This window comes from Schistocerca gregaria, chromosome 4, assembly GCF_023897955.1.
Source record: "Schistocerca gregaria isolate iqSchGreg1 chromosome 4, iqSchGreg1.2, whole genome shotgun sequence".
NCBI lineage: Eukaryota > Metazoa > Arthropoda > Insecta > Orthoptera > Acrididae > Schistocerca > Schistocerca gregaria.
The window spans coordinates 308,509,786-308,532,844 of record NC_064923.1 but is presented as its reverse complement, the minus strand read 5'-3'; the positions used below and the strand labels follow the sequence as shown (position 1 = coordinate 308,532,844).

The following is a 23,059-nucleotide window of genomic DNA, read 5'->3' as shown; positions in this document are numbered from 1 at the left end:
AACGGCAGTGTAGATTCGTTTTTTCAGGTCGGATAAATTGGTTGATAGCGGAGGAACATACACAGAGTCTTTAATGAAACCCCAGAGAAAGATATCGAGTTGTGTCAAGTCTGGGGAGCGAGGTGACCATGCGATTGTCCCTTTACGGCCAATCCACCGACCTGGAAAGCGATTATCGAGGAAATGAGGTAGTGCACCGTCTTCCTGATAGTAAACCATCCAATTTCAGTCATCGTCATCGATTTGATGAAACCAAAACACATGGCGAACACACTCTGCACCACTGAAAGTAGCCATTTTAAGTGAGCACTACACTGGCGCTCCAGGTGGCGGAATGGGGTATTTATGCACCATATGAACCAAAACTGACATTGTCTGCTACAAAATGACTGCTATACCGATTCTATAAGTTACCACAATAAATTTCTATATTAGTCCAAAGTTGTAAAGTCCTTTTTGACTCACCCTTTATTTTGCTTACACGTCAAACTTATATTTTGCTTACAGTTTCTGTATGACTAAAATAAGATTGTATGGAATATTATAAAAATACCTTGGGGAATTACATTAATCTTATATAGATAAGCACCATCTGTGAACAACCTCTATCAGGTTGATTAAAATTCTTCTGACTGTTGTACTGCTTCGTTGTATAAGATACTTTAAAATCTAAGCTAATTCAATCTCTTGCAGACTGCGATCTAGCCCTTTCTTTTTTATTTTTCCTCACAAGGCGATAATGTCTGCTGTATCTGTCAGGCTAATGGGAGCAATTTTTATCAAAGTTAGAGACGTATTTTTTGACTGAATCATCAGATATCCAGGTCAACTTTTGCAGTGGTCCATGTTACACCATAGGTGCACACATAAGAAACCTAAAGGGCTTAGTTATAGAGAAGGCTATTTACTCATGCATCAAGAATGTACTTAATTCATTAGACAGTAATTGACAATATAGTGGTACATTTTGTGATCTGTCATAGGTATTTCACTGTGTAACCACAATATCCTTTTAATAAAATTACGATATAGTGCTGTAACAAAAAAATGCTGCAAAATGGGTAAAATTGTATCCGTCTAATAGGAAACAAAAGTTTCAGTAGGAAACAGTCCTGTATTAAGCAGTCAGGCATGATCTAACTGTGAAATAATTGCATGCAGCGTCCAGCGATGTTTCATCATAGGCCAAATGCTTTATCTTATGTTTGTTAATAACCTTTCATTAGTAACATTACCAAATAGCAAGTTGGTTTGTTTTGAAATCATACAAAAATTGCAATAAATCGCAAAGCCAGATTAATTTTAAAAATATCAGTTTGCAAAATTTAGATGGATATTGATAAAGATCCCTAGTTAATTCTTTCTCACTAAACTTACAAAGAAACCCCGCTGTATAGAACTCAAAACTTGTAAGAGGATTCCCCTGCAGTATGCGCCTCAAACAAAATGAGGAGATAGAAGTGGTTGACACTGCTAACTTCTTCAAGTTACAACTTGATAATAAATTTAATTAGTGTGTACATAAACTCTAACTTCCTTACATCTTCGGTGCAAAAATACACTCCTGGAAATTGAAATAAGAACACCGTCAATTCATTGTCCCAGGAAGGGGAAACTTTATTGACACATTCCTGGGGTCAGATACATCACATGATCACACTGACAGAACCACAGGCACATAGACACAGGCAACAGAGCATGCACAATGTCGGCACTAGTACAGTGTATATCCACCTTTCGCAGCAATGCAGGCTGCTATTCTCCCATGGAGACGATCGTAGAGATGCTGGATGTAGTCCTGTGGAACGGCTTGCCATGCCATTTCCACCTGGCGCCTCAGTTGGACCAGCGTTCGTGCTGGACGTGCAGACCGCGTGAGACGACGCTTCATCCAGTCCCAAACATGCTCAATGGGGGACAGATCCGGAGATCTTGCTGGCCAGGGTAGTTGACTTACACCTTCTAGAGCACGTTGGGTGACACGGGATAAATGCGGACGTTCATTGTCCTGTTGGAACAGCAAGTTCCCTTGCCGGTCTAGGAATGGTAGAACGATGGGTTCGATGACGGTTTGGATGTACCGTGCACTATTCAGTGTCCCCTCGACGATGATCACCAGAGGTGTACGGCCAGTGTAGGAGATCGCTCCCCACACCATGATGCCGGGTGTTGGCCCTGTGTGCCTCGGTCGTATGCAGTCCTGATTGTGGCGCTCACCTGCACGGCGCCAAACACGCATACGACCATCATTGGCACCAAGGCAGAAGCGACTCTCATCGCTGAAGACGACACGTCTCCATTCGTTCCTCCATTCACGCCTGTCGCGACATCACTGGAGGCGGGCTGCACGATGTTGGGGCGTGAGCGGAAGACGGCCTAACGGTGTGCGGGACCGTAGCCCAGCTTCATGGAGACGGTTGCGAATGGTCCTCGCCGATACCCCAGGAGCAACAGTGTCCCTAATTTGCTGGGAAGTGGCGGTGCGGTCCCCTACGGCACTGCGTAGGATCCTACGGTCTTGGCGTGCATCCGTGCGTCGCTGCGGTCCGGTCCCAGGTCGACGTGCACGGGCACCTTCCGCCGACCACTGGCGACAACATCGATGTACTGTGGAGACCTCACGCCCCACGTGTTGAGCAATTCGGCGGTACGTCCACCCGGCCTCCCGCATGCCCACTATACGCCCTCGCTCAAAGTCCGTCAACTGCACATACGGTTCACGTCCACGCTGTCGCAGCATGCTACCAGTGTTAAAGACTGCGATGGAGCTCCATTTGCCACGGCACTCCACTGCCACTGCCACTGGCTGACACTGATGGCGGCGGTGCACAAATGCTGCGCAGCTAGCGCCATTCGACGGCCAACACCGCGGTTCCTGGTGTGTCCGCTGTGCCGTGCGTGTGATCATTGCTTGTACAGCCCTCTCGCAGTGTCCGGAGCAAGTATGGTGGGTCTGACACACCGGTGTCAATGTGTTCTTTTTTCCATTTCCAGGAGTGTATGATCAGTGTAAATGGGTATCATAAACTGATTTCTCTTTGACGACTCATGGTTACAGTATCCTAAGAATTATCAGAACTGCCTCACCACATTTTACATTTACCTGCTTTTCGACAAGTTAGTTACTACCTTTTTAAGGGAAAATGTGTTTAATACTTTTGACTTATTTCACTTCGATAGGGACAATTTCATTTTAGATATATGGAAAGTACATTAAAATATCTCTTTTAATTCCAAACATGTAATGTATATCCCTATTTTAGGTGCTATTCTACATCCTTTAGGATTTCCTCAGCATGCATTTTTGCAACAAAATGTCTGTATAATCTAAGGTAATACAAAAATCCGGCGATAGGCGACAGGGATTCATTTTTGTGGCAGATGTCCAGAAATCACTAATTGCAGGTGAATATGCTCTAAATCCCCCCCCATGAACCATGGACCTTGCCGTTGGTGGGGAGGCTTGCGTGCCTCAGCGATACAGATAGCCGTACCGTAGGTGCAACCACAACGGAGGGGTATTTGTTGAGAGGCCAGACAAACGTGTGGTTCCTGAAGAGGGGCAGCAGCCTTTTCAGTAGTTGCAGGGGCAACAGTCTGGATGATTGACTGATCTGGCCTTGTAACAATAACCAAAACGGTCTTGCTGTGCTGGTACTGCGAACGGCTGAAAGCAAGGGGAAACTATGGCCATAATTTTTCTCGAGGGCATGCAGCTTTACTGTATGATTAAATGATGATGGCGTCCTCTTGGGTAAAATATTCCGGAGATAAAATAGTCCCTCACTGGGATCTCCAGGCGGGGACTACTCAAGAGGATGTCGTTATCAGGAGAAAGAAAACTGGCGTTCTACGGATCGGAGCGTGGAACGTCAGATCCCTTAATCGGGCAGGTAGGTTAGAAAATTAAAAAGGGAAATGGATAGGGTAAAGTTAGATATAATGGGAATTAGTGAAGTTCGGTGTCAGGAGGAACAAGACTTCTGGTCAGGTGACTACAGGGTTATAAACACAAACTCAAATAGGGGTAATGCAGGAGTAGGTTTAATAATGAATAGGAAAATAGGAATGCGGGTAAGCTACTACAAACAGCGTAGTGAACGCATTATCGTGGCCAAGATAGATACGAAGCCCACACCTACTACAGTAGTACACGTTTATATGCCAACTAGCTCTGCAGATGACGAAGAAATTGAAGAAATGTATGATGAAATAAAAGAAATTATTCAGATAGTGAAGGGTGACTGGAATTCGGTAGTAGGAAAAGGGAGAGAAGGAAACGTAGTAGGTGAATATGGATTGGGGGTACGAAATGAAAGAGGAAGCTGCCTGGTAGAATTTTGCACAGAGCACAACTTAATCATAGCTAACACTTGGTTCAAGAATCATAAAAGAAGGCTGTATACATGGAAGAAGCCTGGAGATACTGACAGGTTTCAGATAGATTATATAATGGTAAGACAGAGATTTAGGAATCAGGTTTTAAATTGTAGGACATTTCCAGGGGCAGATGTGGTTATGACCTGTAGATTAAAACTGAAGAAACTGCAAAAAGGTGGGAATTTAAGAAGATGGGATCTGGATAAACTAAAAGAACCAGAGGTTGCACAGAGTTTCAGGTAGAGCATAAGGGAGCAATTGACAGGAATGGGGGAAAGAAATACAGTAGAAAAGAATGGATAGCTTTGAGGGATGAAGTAGCGAAGTCAGCAGAGGATCAAGTAGGTAAAAAGACGAGGGCTAGTAGAAATCCTTGGGTAACAGAAGAAATATTGAATTTAATTGATGAAAGGAGAAAATATAAAAATTCAAGTAATGAAGCAGGCAAAGAGGAATACAGACGTCTCAAAAACGAGATCGACAGGAAGTGCAAAATGGCTAAGTAGGGATGGCTAGAGGACAAATGTAAGGATGTAGAGGCTTACCTCACTAGGGGTAAGATAGATACTGCCTACAGGAAAATTAAGGAGACCTTTGGAGATAAGAGAACATCAAGAGCTCAGATGGAAACCCAGTTGTAAGCAATGAAGGGAGGATGTAGATGAAGATGAAATGGGAGATACGATACTGCCTGAAGAGTTTGACAGAGCACTGAAAGACCTGAGTCGAAACAAGGCCCCCGGATTAGACAACATTCCATTAGAACTACTGACGGCCTTGGGAGAGCCAGTCCTGACGAAACTCTACCATCTGGTGAGCAAGATGTATGAGACAGGTGAAATACCCTCAGACTTCAAGAAGAATATAATAATTCCAATTCCAAAGAAAGCAAGTGTTGACAGATGTGAAAATTACCGAACTATCAGTTTAATAAGTCACAGCTGCAAAATACTAACTCGAATTCTTTACAGATGAATGGAAAAACTAGTAGTAGCTGACCTCAGGGAAGATCAGTTTGGATTCCGTAGAAATACTGGAACACGTGAGGCAATACTGACCCTAAGACTTATCCTAGAAGCTAGATTAAGGAAAGGCAAACCTACATTTCTAGCATTTGTAGACATAGAGAAAGCTTTTGACAATGTTGTCTGGAATACTCTCTTTCAAATTCTGAAGGCGGCAGGGGTAAAATACAGGGAGCGAAAGGCTATTTGAAATTTGTACAGAAACCAGATGGCAGTCATAAGAGTCGAGGGACATGAAAGGGAAGCAGTGGTTGGGAAGGGAGTGAGACAGGGTTGTAGTCTCTCCCCGATGTTATTCAATCTGTATATTGAGCAAGCAGTAAAGAAATCAAAGAAAAATTCGGAGTTGGTATTAAAATCCATGGAGAAGAAATAAAAAATTGAGGTTTGCCGATGACATCGTAATTCCGTCAGAGACAACAAACGACTTGGAAGAGCAGTTGAACGGAATGGACAGTGTCTTGAAAGGAGGACATAAGATGAACATCAACAAAAACAAAACGAGGATACGGACTGTAGTCGAATTAAGTTGGGTGATGCTGAGAGAATTAGATTAGGAAATGAGACACTTAAAGTAGTAAAGGAGTTTTGCTATTTGGGGAGCAAAATAACTGATGATGGTCGAAGTAGAGAGGATATAAAATGTAGACTGGCAATGGCAAGGAAAGCGTTTCTGAAGAAGAGAAATTTATTAACATCGAATATAGATTTAAGTGTCAGGAAGTCATTTCTGAAAGTATTTTTGTGGAGAGTAGCCATGTGTGGAAGCGAAACATGGAGGATTAATAGTTTGGACAAGAAGAGAATAGAATCTTTCGAAATGTGGTGCTACAGAAGAATGCTGAAGATTAGATGGGTAGATCACATAACTAATGAGGAAGTATGGAATCGGATTGGGGAGAAGAGAAGTTTGTGGCACAACTTGACCAGAAGAAGGGATCGGTTGGAAGGACATGTTGTGAGGCATCAAGGGATCACCAATTTAGTATTGGAGGGCAGCGTGGAGGGTAAAAATCGTAGAGGGAGACCAAGAGATGAATACACTAAGCAGATTCAGAAGGATGTAGGTTGCAGTAGGTACTAGGAGACGAAGAAGCTTGCACAGGATAGAGTAGCATGGAGAGCTGCATCAAACCCGTCTCAGGACTGAAGACCACATCAACAATGCTCTAATGGGTGTAGAGTGGCACAGGAAACACCATCCTTGATCTGAGGATAAGTGAAAAAACATTTAATCGACAGAAGAGTGATAGAGCATGATTCAAACTGGGGTAAAAAAAAAGTAATGGGATGCCACCTAATATGATGCCGGACGTCTTTAACGCCACATTTCGCCGAACTGTCCTAACGGATAGAAGTGTTTGATACTGTTAACCCTTTCAAGTTACAACTTGATAATAAATTTAATTAGTGTGTACATAAAATCTAACTTCCGTACAATTTCGGTTTAAAAATATGATAAGCGTAAATGGGTATCATAGATTGATTTTTCTCTTTGACGATGCATGGTTACGGTATCCTAAGAATTATCAGAACTGCCTCACCACATTTTACATTTACCTGCTTTGCGACAAGTTCGTTACTACCTTTTTAAACGAAATATTGTATTGCCTAATGATTTCCGAAATGGCATGTACCATATCTCTAGCTCCAAGTCCGGTAATTTGAATCGTGCGAACATAATCACGTCGGAAACCTTTCCACATGGATCACCTGACTAGAAATGACAGCTCTGCTAATGTACTGCACTTTTATACCGTGTGTCTGCGATACTATCTCCATCTGTATATGTGCATATCGCTGTCCCATATATATATATATATATATAACACTATGTACAAAGGAATACACAACCATACTCTCAATCTGCACAAATGATTCGTTTGTTATCATGCGGTGACAGTATGACTTTCAGCTGCAGTGCCACATGACTTCGCGATTTAAGGACTAATCATACAATGTAAGCTTTCACGGCCGGTATTGTCTTCACTTAAAACTTCCGGGCTGATAGGCCGTGGTCGAAATATAAAACTGTCTCCTGACGTTTCGTCTCCGACTGCAGGAGACATCCTCGGAGGTAAAACGGCGAACTGCGATGAGAACTCGAGGAAGCGCTGATTATATAAGCAGTACAGAGGGCGCCACAGTCAATCACCTGGCGTACTTGCCCGGATGATATCCTCGTCAGTTTCGACGTTGTGTCGTTATTTACCATGATTCCGGTGAACGAAGCTATCTTATGCATAGCGGATATTTTTCCTACCGATATTGTGGCATTATTCAGACACTGCCTCACCACAACCTACTTTCAATACAATAATGATTTTTATGAACAGATTAACGGGGTGGCTATGGGCAGTCCTCTCAGTCCTGCTGTGGCTAATTTATTTATGGAGACTTTTGAACAACGGGCGTTGCAGACTGCCAGTAAGAGACCAGCCAGATGGTATCGCTACGTCGATGACACGTTCGTAGTATGGACACACGGAGCAGAGGAGTTGGATGCCTTCCTCAGACATTTAAATAGCATTAATCCGAAAATCCAATTCACTATGGAGACGGAAAGGAATGGGCAATTGAATTTCCTTGATGTGTCTGTGATTAAATGACGGGACGGAACGTTGGGCCATAAAGTGTGTAGGAAGCCTACACATACTGACCGTTACCTACACAAAGAATCAAACCACCACCCTAGACAAAAAAGAGGTGTAATGAAAACTTTGATAGACAGGACGTACAAAATTTGTGAACCTGTTTATTTAAAAGATGAGATTGAACGTCTACGGTCAACTTTTGTGAAGAATGGCTTTTCCAGCAAGGATATAGATTGAACACTTCGCTCTAGGCAGAGAATCAGGAGCAACGACGAACAACAGTCGCCCAAGGGCAAAGTTTTTCTTCCGTTCATTAGTAAAGTCACAGATCGAATTGGGAAAGTTTTAGGCAAGTACGGGGTGGAAACTACTTTCAGACCCACTAGGAAAATAAAAGAATTTTTAAGGTCGGCAAAAGATGCACGACACCCTTTCACTACACCAGGGGTATATAAAATTCCTTGTAGTTGTGGACAGGTTTACATCGGTACCACAAAGAGAAGTGTGAACACCCGTCTTGTTGAACATAAGAGGAATTGCCGCCTGGGTCACACGGATAAATCGGCCGTAGCGGAACATGTTTACCAGGAAGGTGATCATGAAATAAAATTCAGCGAGACAAGCATTATATCAAAAATCTCACATTATTATGCACGCTTGCATAGAGAGGCTATCGAGATTGATAAACATCGTAATAATTTTAACAGGAAAGACGAAGGTGTTAAACTGGATAAAATTTGGATGTCAGCGTTGCATCGCAAGCGTGACGATCGATTACTTTCAATCGAGAATGTTGGCATCACCAGAAACAATCTCATAGCCGACGACGCCACGTGACTGACTGTGGCGCCCTCTGTACTGCTTATATAATCAGCGCTTCCTCGAGGATGTCTCCCGCAGCCAGAGACGAAACGTCAGGAGACAGTTTTATATTTCGACCACGGCCTATCAACCCGGAAGTTTTAAGTGATTTAAAGACTACTTTGTGAATCATATGCAGAAAACCATCAACACTGCAAGCAGACATTTCTTATAATCCTTGATCGTGAGAGCCTTCGAGGTCACACGATGCCGTAGCCCGCCTTAGGATGACACCTGCACTTGTATAGTACGTGTACATTTTAGGTGTGAGTCTCACGAACTCTGCAGCGAGCAATTGCGTCGTCTTTCATTAGGTTGGTAATCTTCTTGGAGGAGGATATTACTGTTTAACGTCCCGTCGACAACGAGGTCATTAGAGACGGAGCACAAGCTCGGATTAGGGAAGGAAATCGGCCGTGCCCTTTCAAAGGAACCATCCCGGCATTTGCCGGAAGTGATCTATGGAAATCACGGAAAACCTAAATCAGGATGGCCGGACGTGGGATTAAACCGTCGTCCTCCCGAATGCGAGTCCAGTGTGCTAACCACTGCGCCACCTCGCTCGGTGGTAATCTTCTTGTTCTGAGGTTTTGTACCATAAAGAAAATCAGCTGCAGGTGCAGCTGTGATAAATGTGTGGCGGTTGTACCTAATTACTTTATATGGATCGCCGCCTTGCTTCAATTAGATGAGACGATCTGTATCCATATAAAGGAAGTTGGGATTACTGACGTTTGGTTTCAAAATATGATAGTGGAACAGGTAATGTGGAGCTTGGAAGGGTCAAAATACACATTGTGATATAGACATGTTTCATCACTGAAACCTTATCTATCTTCACAACGAATGTCCTTCATTGAAGATTATGGATTGGTGATGTAATCTCTTGCACCATAGCGCCCCTCCCTGTGGTAAACTAAACGAATTTTGTGGTGGTTTCCAACATTTTCCATGGTTTTGCCGAAAACAGAGTTATTCGTTAATTTATGAAGACTATTTTCAAAATCACGTCGACAGAGCCCTCTTTTCACTATTTTCATCAACGTTTTCCTTCAGACAGGGATGCTTGGAGGAGATACTGATGATGTTTCTAACAGAGTCACATTGTTATCAGCTTCGGAAACAGAACCATTGTACAGACCTAGGCGCTCCAGACAGCAGCAGGTAGCTGTGTGCATTGTGCAGATGGTTAAGATATGCCAGAGCCTCAGCCACACGTTGGATCTTTTTACCCACTCTGACGATTTCCTTGTTGGACAGCTGTTGGAAGCTTCCTTAAGGCAGCGACTGCAGCGTAGTGTGCCGTTTGAGTTTGTTTACAGCCAAGTGAAGAATGTAACTCATATTTTGAGATAGCCTGTACTTCTCCTCGGTCATATGCAGGTTATTTGCCCAGGCATACCAGTGTACACACTGCTGTGTTTGGAAAGAAAGCAGCTTGTAGATGTCAATCAAAAGTCTGATGCCAACAGTGTCTTTTTTACCACTGCATGCCATGAAAGTCCTTGCACAGTGTAACAGAGGGCAGGATCCAGAGTGTCTGTGTCCATGCACACTTTCTGAAAAATCTGAAAAATGAAACTTCCTGGCAGATTGAAACTGTGTGCCGGACCGAGACGCGTACTCGGTACCTCTGCCTTTCGCGCACAAGTGCTCTACCAACTGGGCCACCCAAGCACGACTCACGCCCCGCCATCACAGCTTTAAATCCGCCAGTGTCTCGCCTCCTACCTCCTTCCAAAGTTCCCCAGTTTGTGTCTCGGTCCAGCACACAGTTTTAATGTGTCAGGAAGTTTTATATCAGCGCACACTCCGCTGTAGAGTGAGACTTTCATTCTAGAAATCTGAAAAATGTTTGCAAGTAGGCGTATGTCAGTGTCCACTTACAATTTAGCATATTCTACTAAATCAGGAATGTTGAACTCCAGCCCAAGTGGTCATACTTAGCATCCGCGAAGGTAATGCTTGTGAATTTCCTGGTGAACGTAGTTACCTGAGGCAACGTTGTTTAGTTGAGTCTCTCCTTAGAATCCAGTTATTTGTAGGGATAGATCCGTTCTTAGTCACAAGCCGAAACTTTGCATCTTCCGGATGTGTAGCTCTGTGAAATACTTGTCCTCCTGATGCATTGTATTAAAAGTTTTGAAGAAGCAGTTGCATGAAATGTGATGAATTTGAGTAGTGTTGCTCTGTTCTCGGCTTGATGTACTTGATAAATGAAATTAGGAGGGCGTGCTGGACAGAATGTTTCATTTTCTTTTCAGTTTCGGTTGTTACATGTCATGCATATTACTCAGTCGACATTCACGCTTCGCTGACGCAAGTTTTAAAACTCTGTCACTAGAGCGCTCTGAATTACAGCGTGTAACATGGTGACATCTGACCCAGCTATGTTGGTGCGTAAGAAACGGTATACTGTGTGCGCGGTGGGTGCATCGAATGCTCATTTCTAACCTGAAACAGGGGAGACTGGACATTTGTCCACAGTTTCTTTTGCGTTTTGAGTGTGAGAGTAATGGGTTCTCTAACAACATTGTGACAAGTGAAGAAAGCTGAATTCAACAAATTGAACTCCCGGATTCGATTCCCGGTGGGGTCAGGGATTTTCTCTGCCTCGTGATGGCTGGGTGTTGTGTGTTGTCCTTAGGTTAGTTAGGGTTAAGTAGTTCTAAGTTCTAGGGGACTGATGACCATAGTGCTCAGAGCCACTTGAACCATTTCTGAACAAGTTGAACACCAAAACAAGAGAACATCAATGGAGTTCCGCCACAGAGGATCACTAACACCAAGAAACTTCAAGACCTTGCCATCATAAGGCCAAGTGATACTCACAGTGTTATGGGATGTTCACAATATGGTACATTTGAAACTCATGTTTAAAGGCATTACCATAAGCTCTTCAAGGGACTTCGAGACCCTAAAAAAAAGCATGAACTCAGAGAACTCATCCACACATGGAGGACCCTCTCCTTCAGAATGACTATGCTGTTGGATCTGCAACTGTCTGACGCCTTGGGTTCATTGTCATCGATCATCCTCCATAAAGTCCTGAATTGACCCACCTAATTATCATCTATTTCCAGAACTTAAAGAGCATCTTCGAAGATTTCACTTGATAGTGATAAAGTGGTGCAAGTAGAGGTGAGGTTGTGGAAATATCAACAAAGTCAGACATTCTTTAGAGACAGAATCAACAAATTAGTATCTCATTAAGAGGAATGTTAATTGCCAGGTCGACTACATTGAGAAATAAATGTCTAGGCATGAGAAATAAAGTTCTAGAATGTTAATTAAGTTCCTTTTAAGCAAAAAGCTTTAAGTTTTCTGTAAAAACAAATAGAGGCATTACTTTTCAGCACAACCTCATAGTTTTCTACGTTGTTGGGTATGACACTGACCTTATCAGTCTCCATGCAGAAATTACCCAACTGCTCAGTAAGAAACTGAGCATCATACTCACTCAAATTGTTTGTCATGGCAGTTGGTATTTCAAGTTACATGTGTTGTGAGCTACATCAAGGAACCTACACATTTGATGACAGTGGTCTCTACATGGAGTTTCTGCTTTTCAATCCAACGACAGTTCCCAAATACAACAGTTAATTCCCTGCCCGTATAAGACATAATTCTCGACTGATGTTTGGTCATGTGATTGTTATTGCAATAAATCCCCCAACATTGAGTGCAATTTTTTTGAGCTCAGCAAGCAATCATCTCGCTGGATTATCCATGATGTATAATTCAAACTGATTGATAGTAGAGTTATAGAAGCAAGTATCTTGATAAACTTCTGCATGCAATACGTGCTGCTCTGTCAAGATATAATAAGTGTAAATGGGATAATTTTCAGAACACGTCAGAGGAGCTATTCCAAGGATTCAAATTCAGCATATGCGATGAAGGGACAGCTCTTCTTGTTGTGCTCATTCTTGAACTTAAGAACTTTTTATCCTCAGTAGGCATTTCCATGCATATCAATTCCTGGCTCGAGCAATCAATTAGATGCCTTCCTAGATACTTGGTCTTACTAAAAGAGTTGAGACTTCTGTGACAAAAATGTCGTTTACGCTTATGTTTAGACAGAAAATGTTTTTGATCCAGACATACTGATGCATCTCGGCTTTGGAAAATAGTAATAAGTCTACACGTTTCGGAAGCTAACGTGCTCGTTTAGAAAAGTATAGAGCTTCAACTACTTTATGCTATAGTTCTTTCTGCGCGGTGTTCTCTTCATCATCAACTTGTTTGCTTTTGCGTATGTCCAAGTGGCAAATGTGAATTGAATAATTAGAAACCTGCCTCTCGAATTTTGGTATGTCCCTGAGTTTCACATGGAATGAGATGCGTTGATACTATAATTCCACAGACATTACCTATTTTGTATATTTCTGTACATTCGCATGTTTTGGGTAATTTCTATCGCAACCCAGAAGCAATCATGTGTAGCAATATTCATCCTCCTCATTTAGATTCTGGACACTGATACATGCATCTATAGCGGCAATATCTTCTGGAAGAGGAATGAAAGTGGATCCCCTATACACTGGGTCATGAACATGTGAGTGTGTATCGCATGTACTGACAGTAACTAGAATGAGGCAAAACAACTATGACAAAAGGAAGGTTGATATTACATTACCTCACTCGATCACGTGATAATCTAACAATGTAATAAGTACAATAATCCATCACACCGTTATGTTTCCTGTATTAAAATCCTATTCATGGGCTAATCAGTATAACTACTGTTCAGATAATATAGTACAGTTCTATTCTGAATAACTTACTGCAATGACTGAAACCGTACACTAATAACGAAACTTAATACTTGAGTGCCAATTTAATTTGTAATGATGGGTTGCGAAAATAGTTGACACTGTATTTGAGTCTTTTAGTTTTAGAATGTGAACACAAACAGTTAGTGAGAAGCTATGTGTTAGAAATAAATATCTCACTTATACAGCCATGTTATAAACATTCCTCCATACGTATTTCATCAAACATCACAGAATGCTCTCATTAGCACACAGAATGCCATTGCCACAACGATCCAACTGCTACAAATTTCCACTCTCTAAGTTCGCTATTGTTAAAGAAAGACTCTGCCTAACTAAGGCAACACTTGTACAAGTAAAAGTAATGTTCTAAATACTTTATTTCTTGTTAATACATAATCTACTTCTTAGTGTAATTCAACTTTTTAAATAACTGATTGCACAGATAGTATTATCTACAGATATCAAACTATTTATGCAAACCTTTTCTTATGACACTAACAGATGGTATTGCTGGTGACAGTGTCAGAAAATTGGTGCATACTACGAAATATCACAGTTCGGATTCATAAACTCACAAATAAAAACTACACTGTGCCTCTATGTTTCGCATTTGAGTGATTTTAAATTTGTGTTACTATCTTGACATTAAATGTATTGTTACTCGTGCCCCTTCAGGTCAGAGTGGATATTCAAGAGAAAATATTGGCTGATCTGCCTCAGTTAAAGAGTTGTAAAGAGGTTACAGATGCATCTAGAAACCTCTAGCTGTCTGTGTTGCCTTCAACAGATAATGATTAGAATTTACATATTTCTGTTTAAAAATAGATACTACATATAGTTGATAAATTTTATTTAGTTGAACATTTTTACAATATCTGTTATTGGAATGCTGAATTCATCGTGAAAAAAAGAGTAGATACTGGCTGAACTGAATGAGCACTGATCTTTCTGTATTTATAGCTGCTCTTATAAATGTGTATCTACAAAATTGTCCAGGCTTTCGTGGCCAGTTGTTGACAAACTTCCTGTTGGCTTCTGTCTCAGGTTCTTCGGCTGACGTTCTTCCGATAATGTTTCTGACATTTCACCACCACGAATGGCTGGCACTGTCAGAGTTTAACCCCACCAGCAACGGAGAGTGAAACGTCGAAAATGCCAGCCACTCGTGCTGGTGGAACGTCAGAAAAATCATCATTTATCATTTGAGAAATCTTTCACGCAGGAGAATCGTACAAATATACCGCCGTTTGAGTCTCGTACAGATTCCCGTATGGAGGAAATAGTGATAGACATCCCTGAGATTGTGAAGCAGCTGAATGGGTTGAAAATAAATAAATTGCCAGATCCTGATGGGATTCCAATTCGGTTTTACAGAGAATACTCTACTGCATTAGCTCCTTACCTAGCTTGCATTAATCGCGAATCTCTTGCCCAACGTTAAGTCCCAAACGACTGGAAAAAAGCGCAGGTGACGCCTGTGTATAAGAAGGATAGAAGGACGGATCCTCAAAATTACAGACCAATATCCGTAACATCGGTTTGTTGCAGGATTCTCGAACATATTCTCAGTTCGAATATAATGAATTTCCTTGAGACAGAGAAGTTTATGTCCATGCATCAGCACGGCTTCAGAAAGCATCGCTCCTGCGAAACGCAACTCGCCCTTTTTTCACATTTTATCTTGCGAACCATGGATGAAGGGTATCAGACGGATGCTATATTCCTTGACTTCCGGAAAGCGTTTGACTCGGTGCCCCACTGCAGACTCCCAACTAAGGTACGAGCATATGGGAATGGTTCCCAAGTATTTGAGTGGCTCGAAAACTTCTTAAGTAATAGAACCCATTATGTTGTCCTCGATGGTGAGTGTTCATCGGAGGTGAGGGTATCATCTGGAGTGCCCCAGGAAAGTGTCGTAGGTCCGCTGTTGTTTTCTATCTACATAAATGATCTTTTGGATAGGGTGGATAGCTATGTGCAGCTGTTTGCTGGTGATGCTGTGGTGTACGGGAGAGTGTCGTCGTTGAGTGACTGTAGGAGGATACAAGATGACTTGTACAGGGTTTGTGATTCGTGTAATGAATGGCAACTAACTCTAAATATAGGTAAATGTAAATTAATGCAGATGAGTAGGAAAAAGAATCCCATAGTGTTTGAATACTCCATTAGTAGTATAGCGCTTGACACAGTCACGTCGATTAAATATTTGGGCGTAACATTGCAGAGCGATATGAAGTGGGACAAGCATGTAATGGCAGTTGTGGGGAAGGAGGATAGTCGTTTTCTGTTCATTGGTAGAATTTTGGGAAGATGTGGTTCATCTGTAAGAGAGACCTCTTATAAATCACTAATACGACCTATTCTTGAGTACTGCTCGAGCGTTTGGGATCCCTATCAGGTCGGATTGAGGGAGAACATAGAAGCATTTCAGAGGCGGGCTGCTGGATTTGTTACTGGTACGTTTGATCTTCACGCGAGTGTTACGGAATTGCTTCAGGAACTCGGGTTGTAGTCTCTAGAAGAAAGGAGGCGTTCTTTTCGTGAATCGCTACTGAGGAAATTTAGAGAACCAGCATTTGAAGCTGACTTCAGTACAATTTTACTGCCGCCGACTTACATTTCGCGGAAAGACCACAAAGATAAGATAAGAGAGATTAGGGTTCGTACAGTGGCATACAGGCAGTCATTTTTCCCTCGTTCTGTTTGGGAGTGGAATAGGGAGAGAAGATGTTAATTGTGGTACGGGGTACCCTCCGCCAGGCACCGTATGGTGGATTACGGAGTATGTATGTAGATGTAGACGAATGTCGGCCGAAGAACCCGAGGCAGAAGCCAACAGGCAATTTGTCAAACGTGTCTCTGTGTTGTAAGGCAAATTTTAGTCTAGTAAATACAGAGTGAAATAATTACAGAAAATATTAAATGTATGACACATTTCTACTTGTTTTGTAAATAAAACTGCCTTTTTTTCCTGCAACTTAATTTATTTTTCCCAGACACGTTTCGCCCTTTTTGTTGCTCTAAGGCATCTTCAGTGGGATAGTTTGCTGTGACCTGCGCTTCCTCTCATCTGGTCTGGAGGTCGCACTACCAATTTATTTCCGAAACATAAGCACAATTTTCTATTCCGAACTTTTCCACACTGTTCACCATTTGTCTCCTTCTCTTTTGTGGTGTACTATTATCCCTTTGCCACTAGATATAGCTTTTTGTTCGAACATTGTGCTTTTACCTACGTAAATATTGTAAAGTTATAATATTTACATCACAGTCTGACTCTCCGTGTAGATGTTGGCCAGATCAACTCTAAACTGCGCCACATACGTGAATTTTATATTGTCTTCTGGGAGCCTAAATTTTATCGGCTACGCAACATAGTACCAGATCTGTGCTTTCCCATTGGGGAGTACAATTATCCCTCTCCCCTATTGATATGGCCACACCATTGAGAAACTTGAAAATAGTATTGTTTGATGTTGGTCTTCCTGACTACGATCTCTGCCCCGTGTTTTTCGCCAACATATAGTAAACTCGCATTGGAAATGGGCTTTCACGTTAGCTTGCTTCATACTTTTATATTTTGCACTAGTCTATCGTTGTCATGGTGTTGGATAGGTTTGGATAGGTCTTACTTTTTCCTTGTTCTGGAACGTTCTCTCAATGCGTCCTTTCTAGAGAAAGAAATTGTTTTCTTTTGAGTACCGGAATTATATCTGTCAAGTTTTATTCGAAAAAATAAATAAAGAGGCCAGTACCATATGAGGGACCAGCACAGTGACAGGGAGGGGGGGAGGGGGGGAGGCATCGTGGCCAGGCCCCGGGAATCGACCCAGCCTTCCTCGTCTCCGTCCAGCCTGAAGCTGTATCCGTCCTTTCCTTTACTGAGAAATTAAAATGAAGTGACATTGCGGCTAGCGTTGTGGCCTGTCAGTTTTTCCACCCGTGTTCGGAACCCAGCTATTGTTTGTATTTATTATTTTGTTCTTTTTTCGTTTATCAACAGATAAATTCAATAAAACGCTCACCCGCGAAAGGCAAATGTTAAGAATTCGAGTCTCTTTGCGGAACACAGTTCTAATCTGCGAGGCAGTTTCATATCAGCGCACGCTCAGCTGAAAGGCAAATATTTCATTCTGGAATCTCCTCCAGGCTGTGGCTAAGCTATGTCCCCGCAACATCCTTTTCCCAGGAGAGCTAGTCCAGCAGGAGAGCATCTGTGAAGTAAAGCTGTGAGAGGCATCGTGAGTCATGCTTGGGTAACTCAGTCAGTAGTGCACTTGCACACAAAAGGCAACGATTCTGACTTCCAGTCTAGGTCCGGCAAATAGTCTTAATCTGTGAGGAAATTTTAACGTCGCTGTATCTGAAAAGAATTTATATACGGTTTTGCCCGTTCGATCCGGGTACGTCCCTTGTTAGTGGCACCCAGGAATTATTTGAACGGCCTCTTCAATGAACTGTTAGGTCATCTGCTTAGAAGCACATCACATTACTAATTACGTCTAGGCAGATCATCAGTTAGTGTAATTTACATAATTTGGTTCTTATTATCTTAGGAAATACTGTTTTCGACGACTACGGGCTAAATATTGTATTTGTGGTTTGTGTATTGTGTATTATGCATTGAACTGAGGTCCTACAAACGACAGAGAGGCTTCGTCCTGCCGTAGCCCGCAGAGGTCCATTAACCCCACAACAGGCCACAGCAGTCCACCCACCTCACCGCCACCCCACACTGAACCAAGGGTTATTGTGCGGTTCGGGCCCCAGTGGACCCCCCCACTCCTCCGCCCTGGAACCTGCCATAGCAGAAGACTGTAACACCAATGTTTGCGTTTGCATGGTAGAGTTATTATGGTGTACGCATATGTAGAGACAGTGTTTGCGCAGTAATCGCCGACATAGTGTAACTGAGGCAGATGGAAAACCGCCTAAAAACCAGCCACAAGCTGGCCGGCAGACCGGACCTTGGCACAAATCTGCTGGACGGATTCGTGCTGTGGACCGGCATGCCTTCCATCTCTGGAAGCAGCACGTTAGACCGCGTAGCTACCTAGGTGGGCTGTATCTGTGCTTTACTGGATTTTGCATTGCCTGGAAATGTCTTTGTTGCTTAAGAACACACATACGGTTTTTCAGCTTTAGTTCAATTCTTTTATCTTGGCGGTTCGCGAATGCCTGCCCAGACGCGAGAGACTGCTGCGTTGCCAGTTGTACGTGCCAAGAGAAGCAGCGCCATAGTATAGTTCGCAAACTTACGTTTATGGGGGAGCGCGCAGCTTATGAAGTATAGCCACCACGGCTGCATTAACCCTTCGCAGCGCGATGTGCGCGATTTTGTCATCATTGCACTTCTCGTCTGTGCAGACACATGGTGGTCCGACTGCTTTGACACACTTTATCATTCGATCTCACAAAAACTATTTGGCCCAAAAATTTGATTTTTACACGTCTTCTTGACTCATACCTTCCCCTCATAAATGAATTAATTTTGTTTCGATGTTCAACACAGTTATTGTGCAGCATTAGGTGTAGTAAACCATTGCACGAAATTCTGAAGAGTTTGCAGAGGTAAAAGTCCATGCGTATACTTTCCGTATGGTCGATTTTAGTTGCCACTAGAAATTTCACATAATTACATTCAAAAGAATAAAATTCATGAAGTAAGATACTTCGATATTGTTTTTAAAATGAAGAAAATATTAAGCGCCGATGAAGTATTGAACTCAGAACCCTTCCCTCAGCAGGCAGGCACTTCAACCATTACAATAACGCAACTGGTCGTTCAAGTTTCCTCCCGGAGGACTTTAATAGATCACGCAAAATACCGACAAACACTGTTGGTATGATTATGAATTACTCACGTTTCGTCGAAGTACAATAGGAAATAAACAATTACCGCTCTTCTTTATTGCGAAAAAGCGGTTAACGAGAATGATACAAACACCTTTCCTTGCTATCGCCTGAATTAGGAGGCTTACTGCTTGTTTGGTTTAATTAATTAATAGAATATGAAGCAATTGGTATAAAGAATGCTTTTTCCAAACTTTGTATAAAAGAAAGTTTGCTAGCAAAACATTGCTTTTGTTCAATTACATTATTTATGACTGAACGTTTCTAAAACTGAAGACACTCGTCCGTGCTCTGCACTGCAGTCGAGCTCTGGCAACGTCGTTCTCTGTCCATTGGCTGACTGTGTTTTGTGACGCCAGATGCGCAGAACGAACCTAAACTCGGCCGCCGTCATAAATGAGACGCACGTTAGTAGCGAAATACAATTAATATTGTACTTACTGAGGGGAAGAAACAATTATCGTTTATTTTAATGTCAGGGAGACGATGTAGGTAAGAACAGTTAATAACTATTTTTAAATGTTAGTAAAGAGTTATGTCACACAATTTTTTGAATTGTTAGTCAGATCACTAAATGTATCTTGGGTAGAGCTTTGAGGAACTTACTCCTAGTGTAGAAAAGTCTCCCACATCTACAAATACTGAATTATGTAACCTAAACGGTTATGTATTGATTCAATTACGTATTGGTTGCTCCATTTATTAATCATTCTGTTAACTATATTCATCTTCAGTTTGTTATTAAAAAATAGGGTCATTCTGATGTGAAGCACTTCATTGCAGAATCGCTCTTCAGAACATCAGCAAACTTCTGTCTTCTGGAGGTGAAACACTTGTCATCATTGTGATCGGCAGCCCGTTATATAAGATGTTTGAAAACCTGGCCACGTCCTCTCGTTGGAGTACCTATATGACGGTAAGCCGTAATTTATTTACCTCTTAGTGGAGAAGTCGTCGTGATTTTTAATACTTATGTTTAATGAAATGTGGAGCCATGGAACTCCATCGAACTTTAATTGCTTTCAAACGGAATCGCCCACAGCTAACAATGTGTCTGACAATCCCAACTTGAAATAAAGCGTAACTCTGTGTGTCAGTTCAGCTATAAGAAGGGTACTTTTGGTCTGTTGTAGGATTATCGTCAGTTCGACCCCCCCTACTTACGGGCAAAAGATCCAGTGGGTGAGCTGACAAAGAACCTGCATGAAGCTGGTCTCTATGTGAAAACGTGCCGCAGTGGGGAAAACAGCTACAGTTCTATGGATGAACAAGATCTTATAAGTAAGTCCATTACAGTTCACGAAAGACTTGGGAGAATCAGATTATGAGAAGTGTATAGTTGAGGAGTTCCTTAAATGTTGACATGATTATGGTTTCTAAATTATATTTCTTTGAGTAGTAAATGGATTACAAAGTAATACCAACAATTAATTTAAAAAAATAAATAATCATTGAACGTATACTGGAATACATCAATTAACGACATGCGTGATGGAAATGTGGATAAGTCTCTGAGTGTACTAGATTAAATTACAAATAATTCACCAGTGTTATTTTATTGTGTTGCCTATGTGAAAGTGAGCTACATGAAAACTGATATCCACCTGCGTATAAATAAAATATTAGAATAATTTCAGAACATTTTGTAAGTAGCCTGTTTGTTTGTTGGAGATCTGTAGATTGAGTTAATATTGCTGACAGCGTTATGCGCCCCCGGCAAGAGGTTCTGTGGCTGGATGGACTAGCAGGTGGTGAGTGAATAGGGAAGTGTATGGGCATGATATTGTTAGTGGAGACTCTGTGTTAGTGGGACATGCATTTTAGTGAGATGAAATGATGTGTTTATAATGAAATACTCAAGGAAATATATGATGGTGGAGCTTTGTTTGATAATGTTTGTGCCATGGAATTATTGACAACTATATAATTTTTGAAACGAATAGGGTAAAATTTTCTAAATACATTGTTTGCTCTTCAACAAAATTTTTGTTTCATTAGCTATGTGCCTCCTAGCCATTAGAGTCTATAATAGAATCTTTTTATTTAACTGGCTGTAGTTGCTACTTTCTGTAACTGCTGTAGTTTGTGTTATAAAGATTTTCTGTGAGGTAAGTGGCTTATGAAGAGAAATGTGGTTTGCACTGTTGGGATTCGTGATTAAAATGAATTTAGGCAATTAACAGAGATGGAGGTAGTTTCATATTTCTTTAATTTCATACGTTTTGGATTTGTATTATTGTTAGGGTTTTTGCAATTCAGGGCCATTCTTTTGTGTTAATTATTGGAAATCATCTTGTCAATGTATAGCATTGAGATTGTGTTGGACTTGTATATTAGGGGTAATAAATTAATAGATCAAGTCTGAGTTGTCTTTGTCAGGGAAAATTCTGTAGGCCAGTGTTGAATAAAAAAAATTAAAGAGGTAGTTTCAATTTGAATATAAACTCCTAACTTTACGCCTTTGTATTATGTTTATGTACCTCTCCATTCAGACTAAAGTTGCTGTTGCATCACTTAGCTCCCATCCAGACTAAAGTTGCTGTTGCATCACTTAACTCCTTGACAAATACCCTCTATATAAGAATACACTATCTGATCAAACGTATCTGTACAGCTATTAGTGTACATTAATAAGGGATGTGTGCACCCTTCACCTTTATAGCAGCTTGAACTCTGGTAGGGGACTTTTTCAAGGAGGTGTCAGAATGTACTTGGAGGAATGACAACCCATTCTTCCTCAATATCCGCAAACAGAGAAGGTAGTGATGTCTGACACTGAGATCTGGAGCGAATTAAACATTTTTATTCATAGTAAGGTAATTCCGTTGGATTCAAGTCGAATCTGGGCAGGCCAGTCCATTTCAGGATTTTTATTGTCCACAAACAATTGCCTCACGGATACTGCTTTATGAGAGAGGGGATTGTCATATTGGTACAGTCATCATCTCCAAACATTTCGTCTACTGTACGCAGTACGCAATGCAGCAAAATGTGTTTATATCCTTCTGTATTGAGGGTTTTCGTGAATGCAATAAGGGGACCACACCATGACCAGGAAGAAAACCCCAAAACGAAACTCCACATCCTCCATACTTCACTGTTACCTCTATACATGATGACAGGTAATGTTATCCAGGCAATTTACAAACCCAAACCCTTCTATCGGATTGCCACAGGATGGGGCGTGATTCATCATCCAAGATGACTGGTTTCCAGTCGTCAGTTGTCCAGTGGCGGTGCGCTGTACATCACCTCAAGTGTCGTTTGGCACTGACTACAGAGATGTGTGCTATGTGAGGAGCTGCTCGATCACTGTAGAGCTTTATTTCAATTCCTCGCACACAGTCGTCATGCTTGCTGGACTGCTAGTAGCACTATGCAACTCGTAATGATGATGATGATGATGATGATGTTTGGTTTGTGAGGCCTCAACTGTGCAGTCATCAGTGCCTGCACGAAGTTCCAATTTTTACACAGTCTAATCTTGCCATTGTCACTAATGATGATGGCGATGATGATGACGAAATGATCAGGACTACACAAGCACCCAGTATCCAGGTGGAGAAAA

At 41.7% G+C, this 23,059-nt stretch overlaps 1 protein-coding gene across 1 annotated transcript in view; it reads left to right on the top strand.

Moving 5' to 3' along the window:
• LOC126267699 (juvenile hormone acid O-methyltransferase-like) overlaps positions 1-23,059 on the top strand; it is a 61,064-nt gene that overhangs the window by 7,528 nt on the left and 30,477 nt on the right. Inside the window, exons 2-3 of the mRNA XM_049973001.1 lie at positions 20,275-20,407; positions 20,625-20,772. Of these exons, the coding sequence (XP_049828958.1) occupies positions 20,275-20,407; positions 20,625-20,772 (281 nt within the window). The remainder of the gene's footprint in view (positions 1-20,274; positions 20,408-20,624; positions 20,773-23,059) is intronic.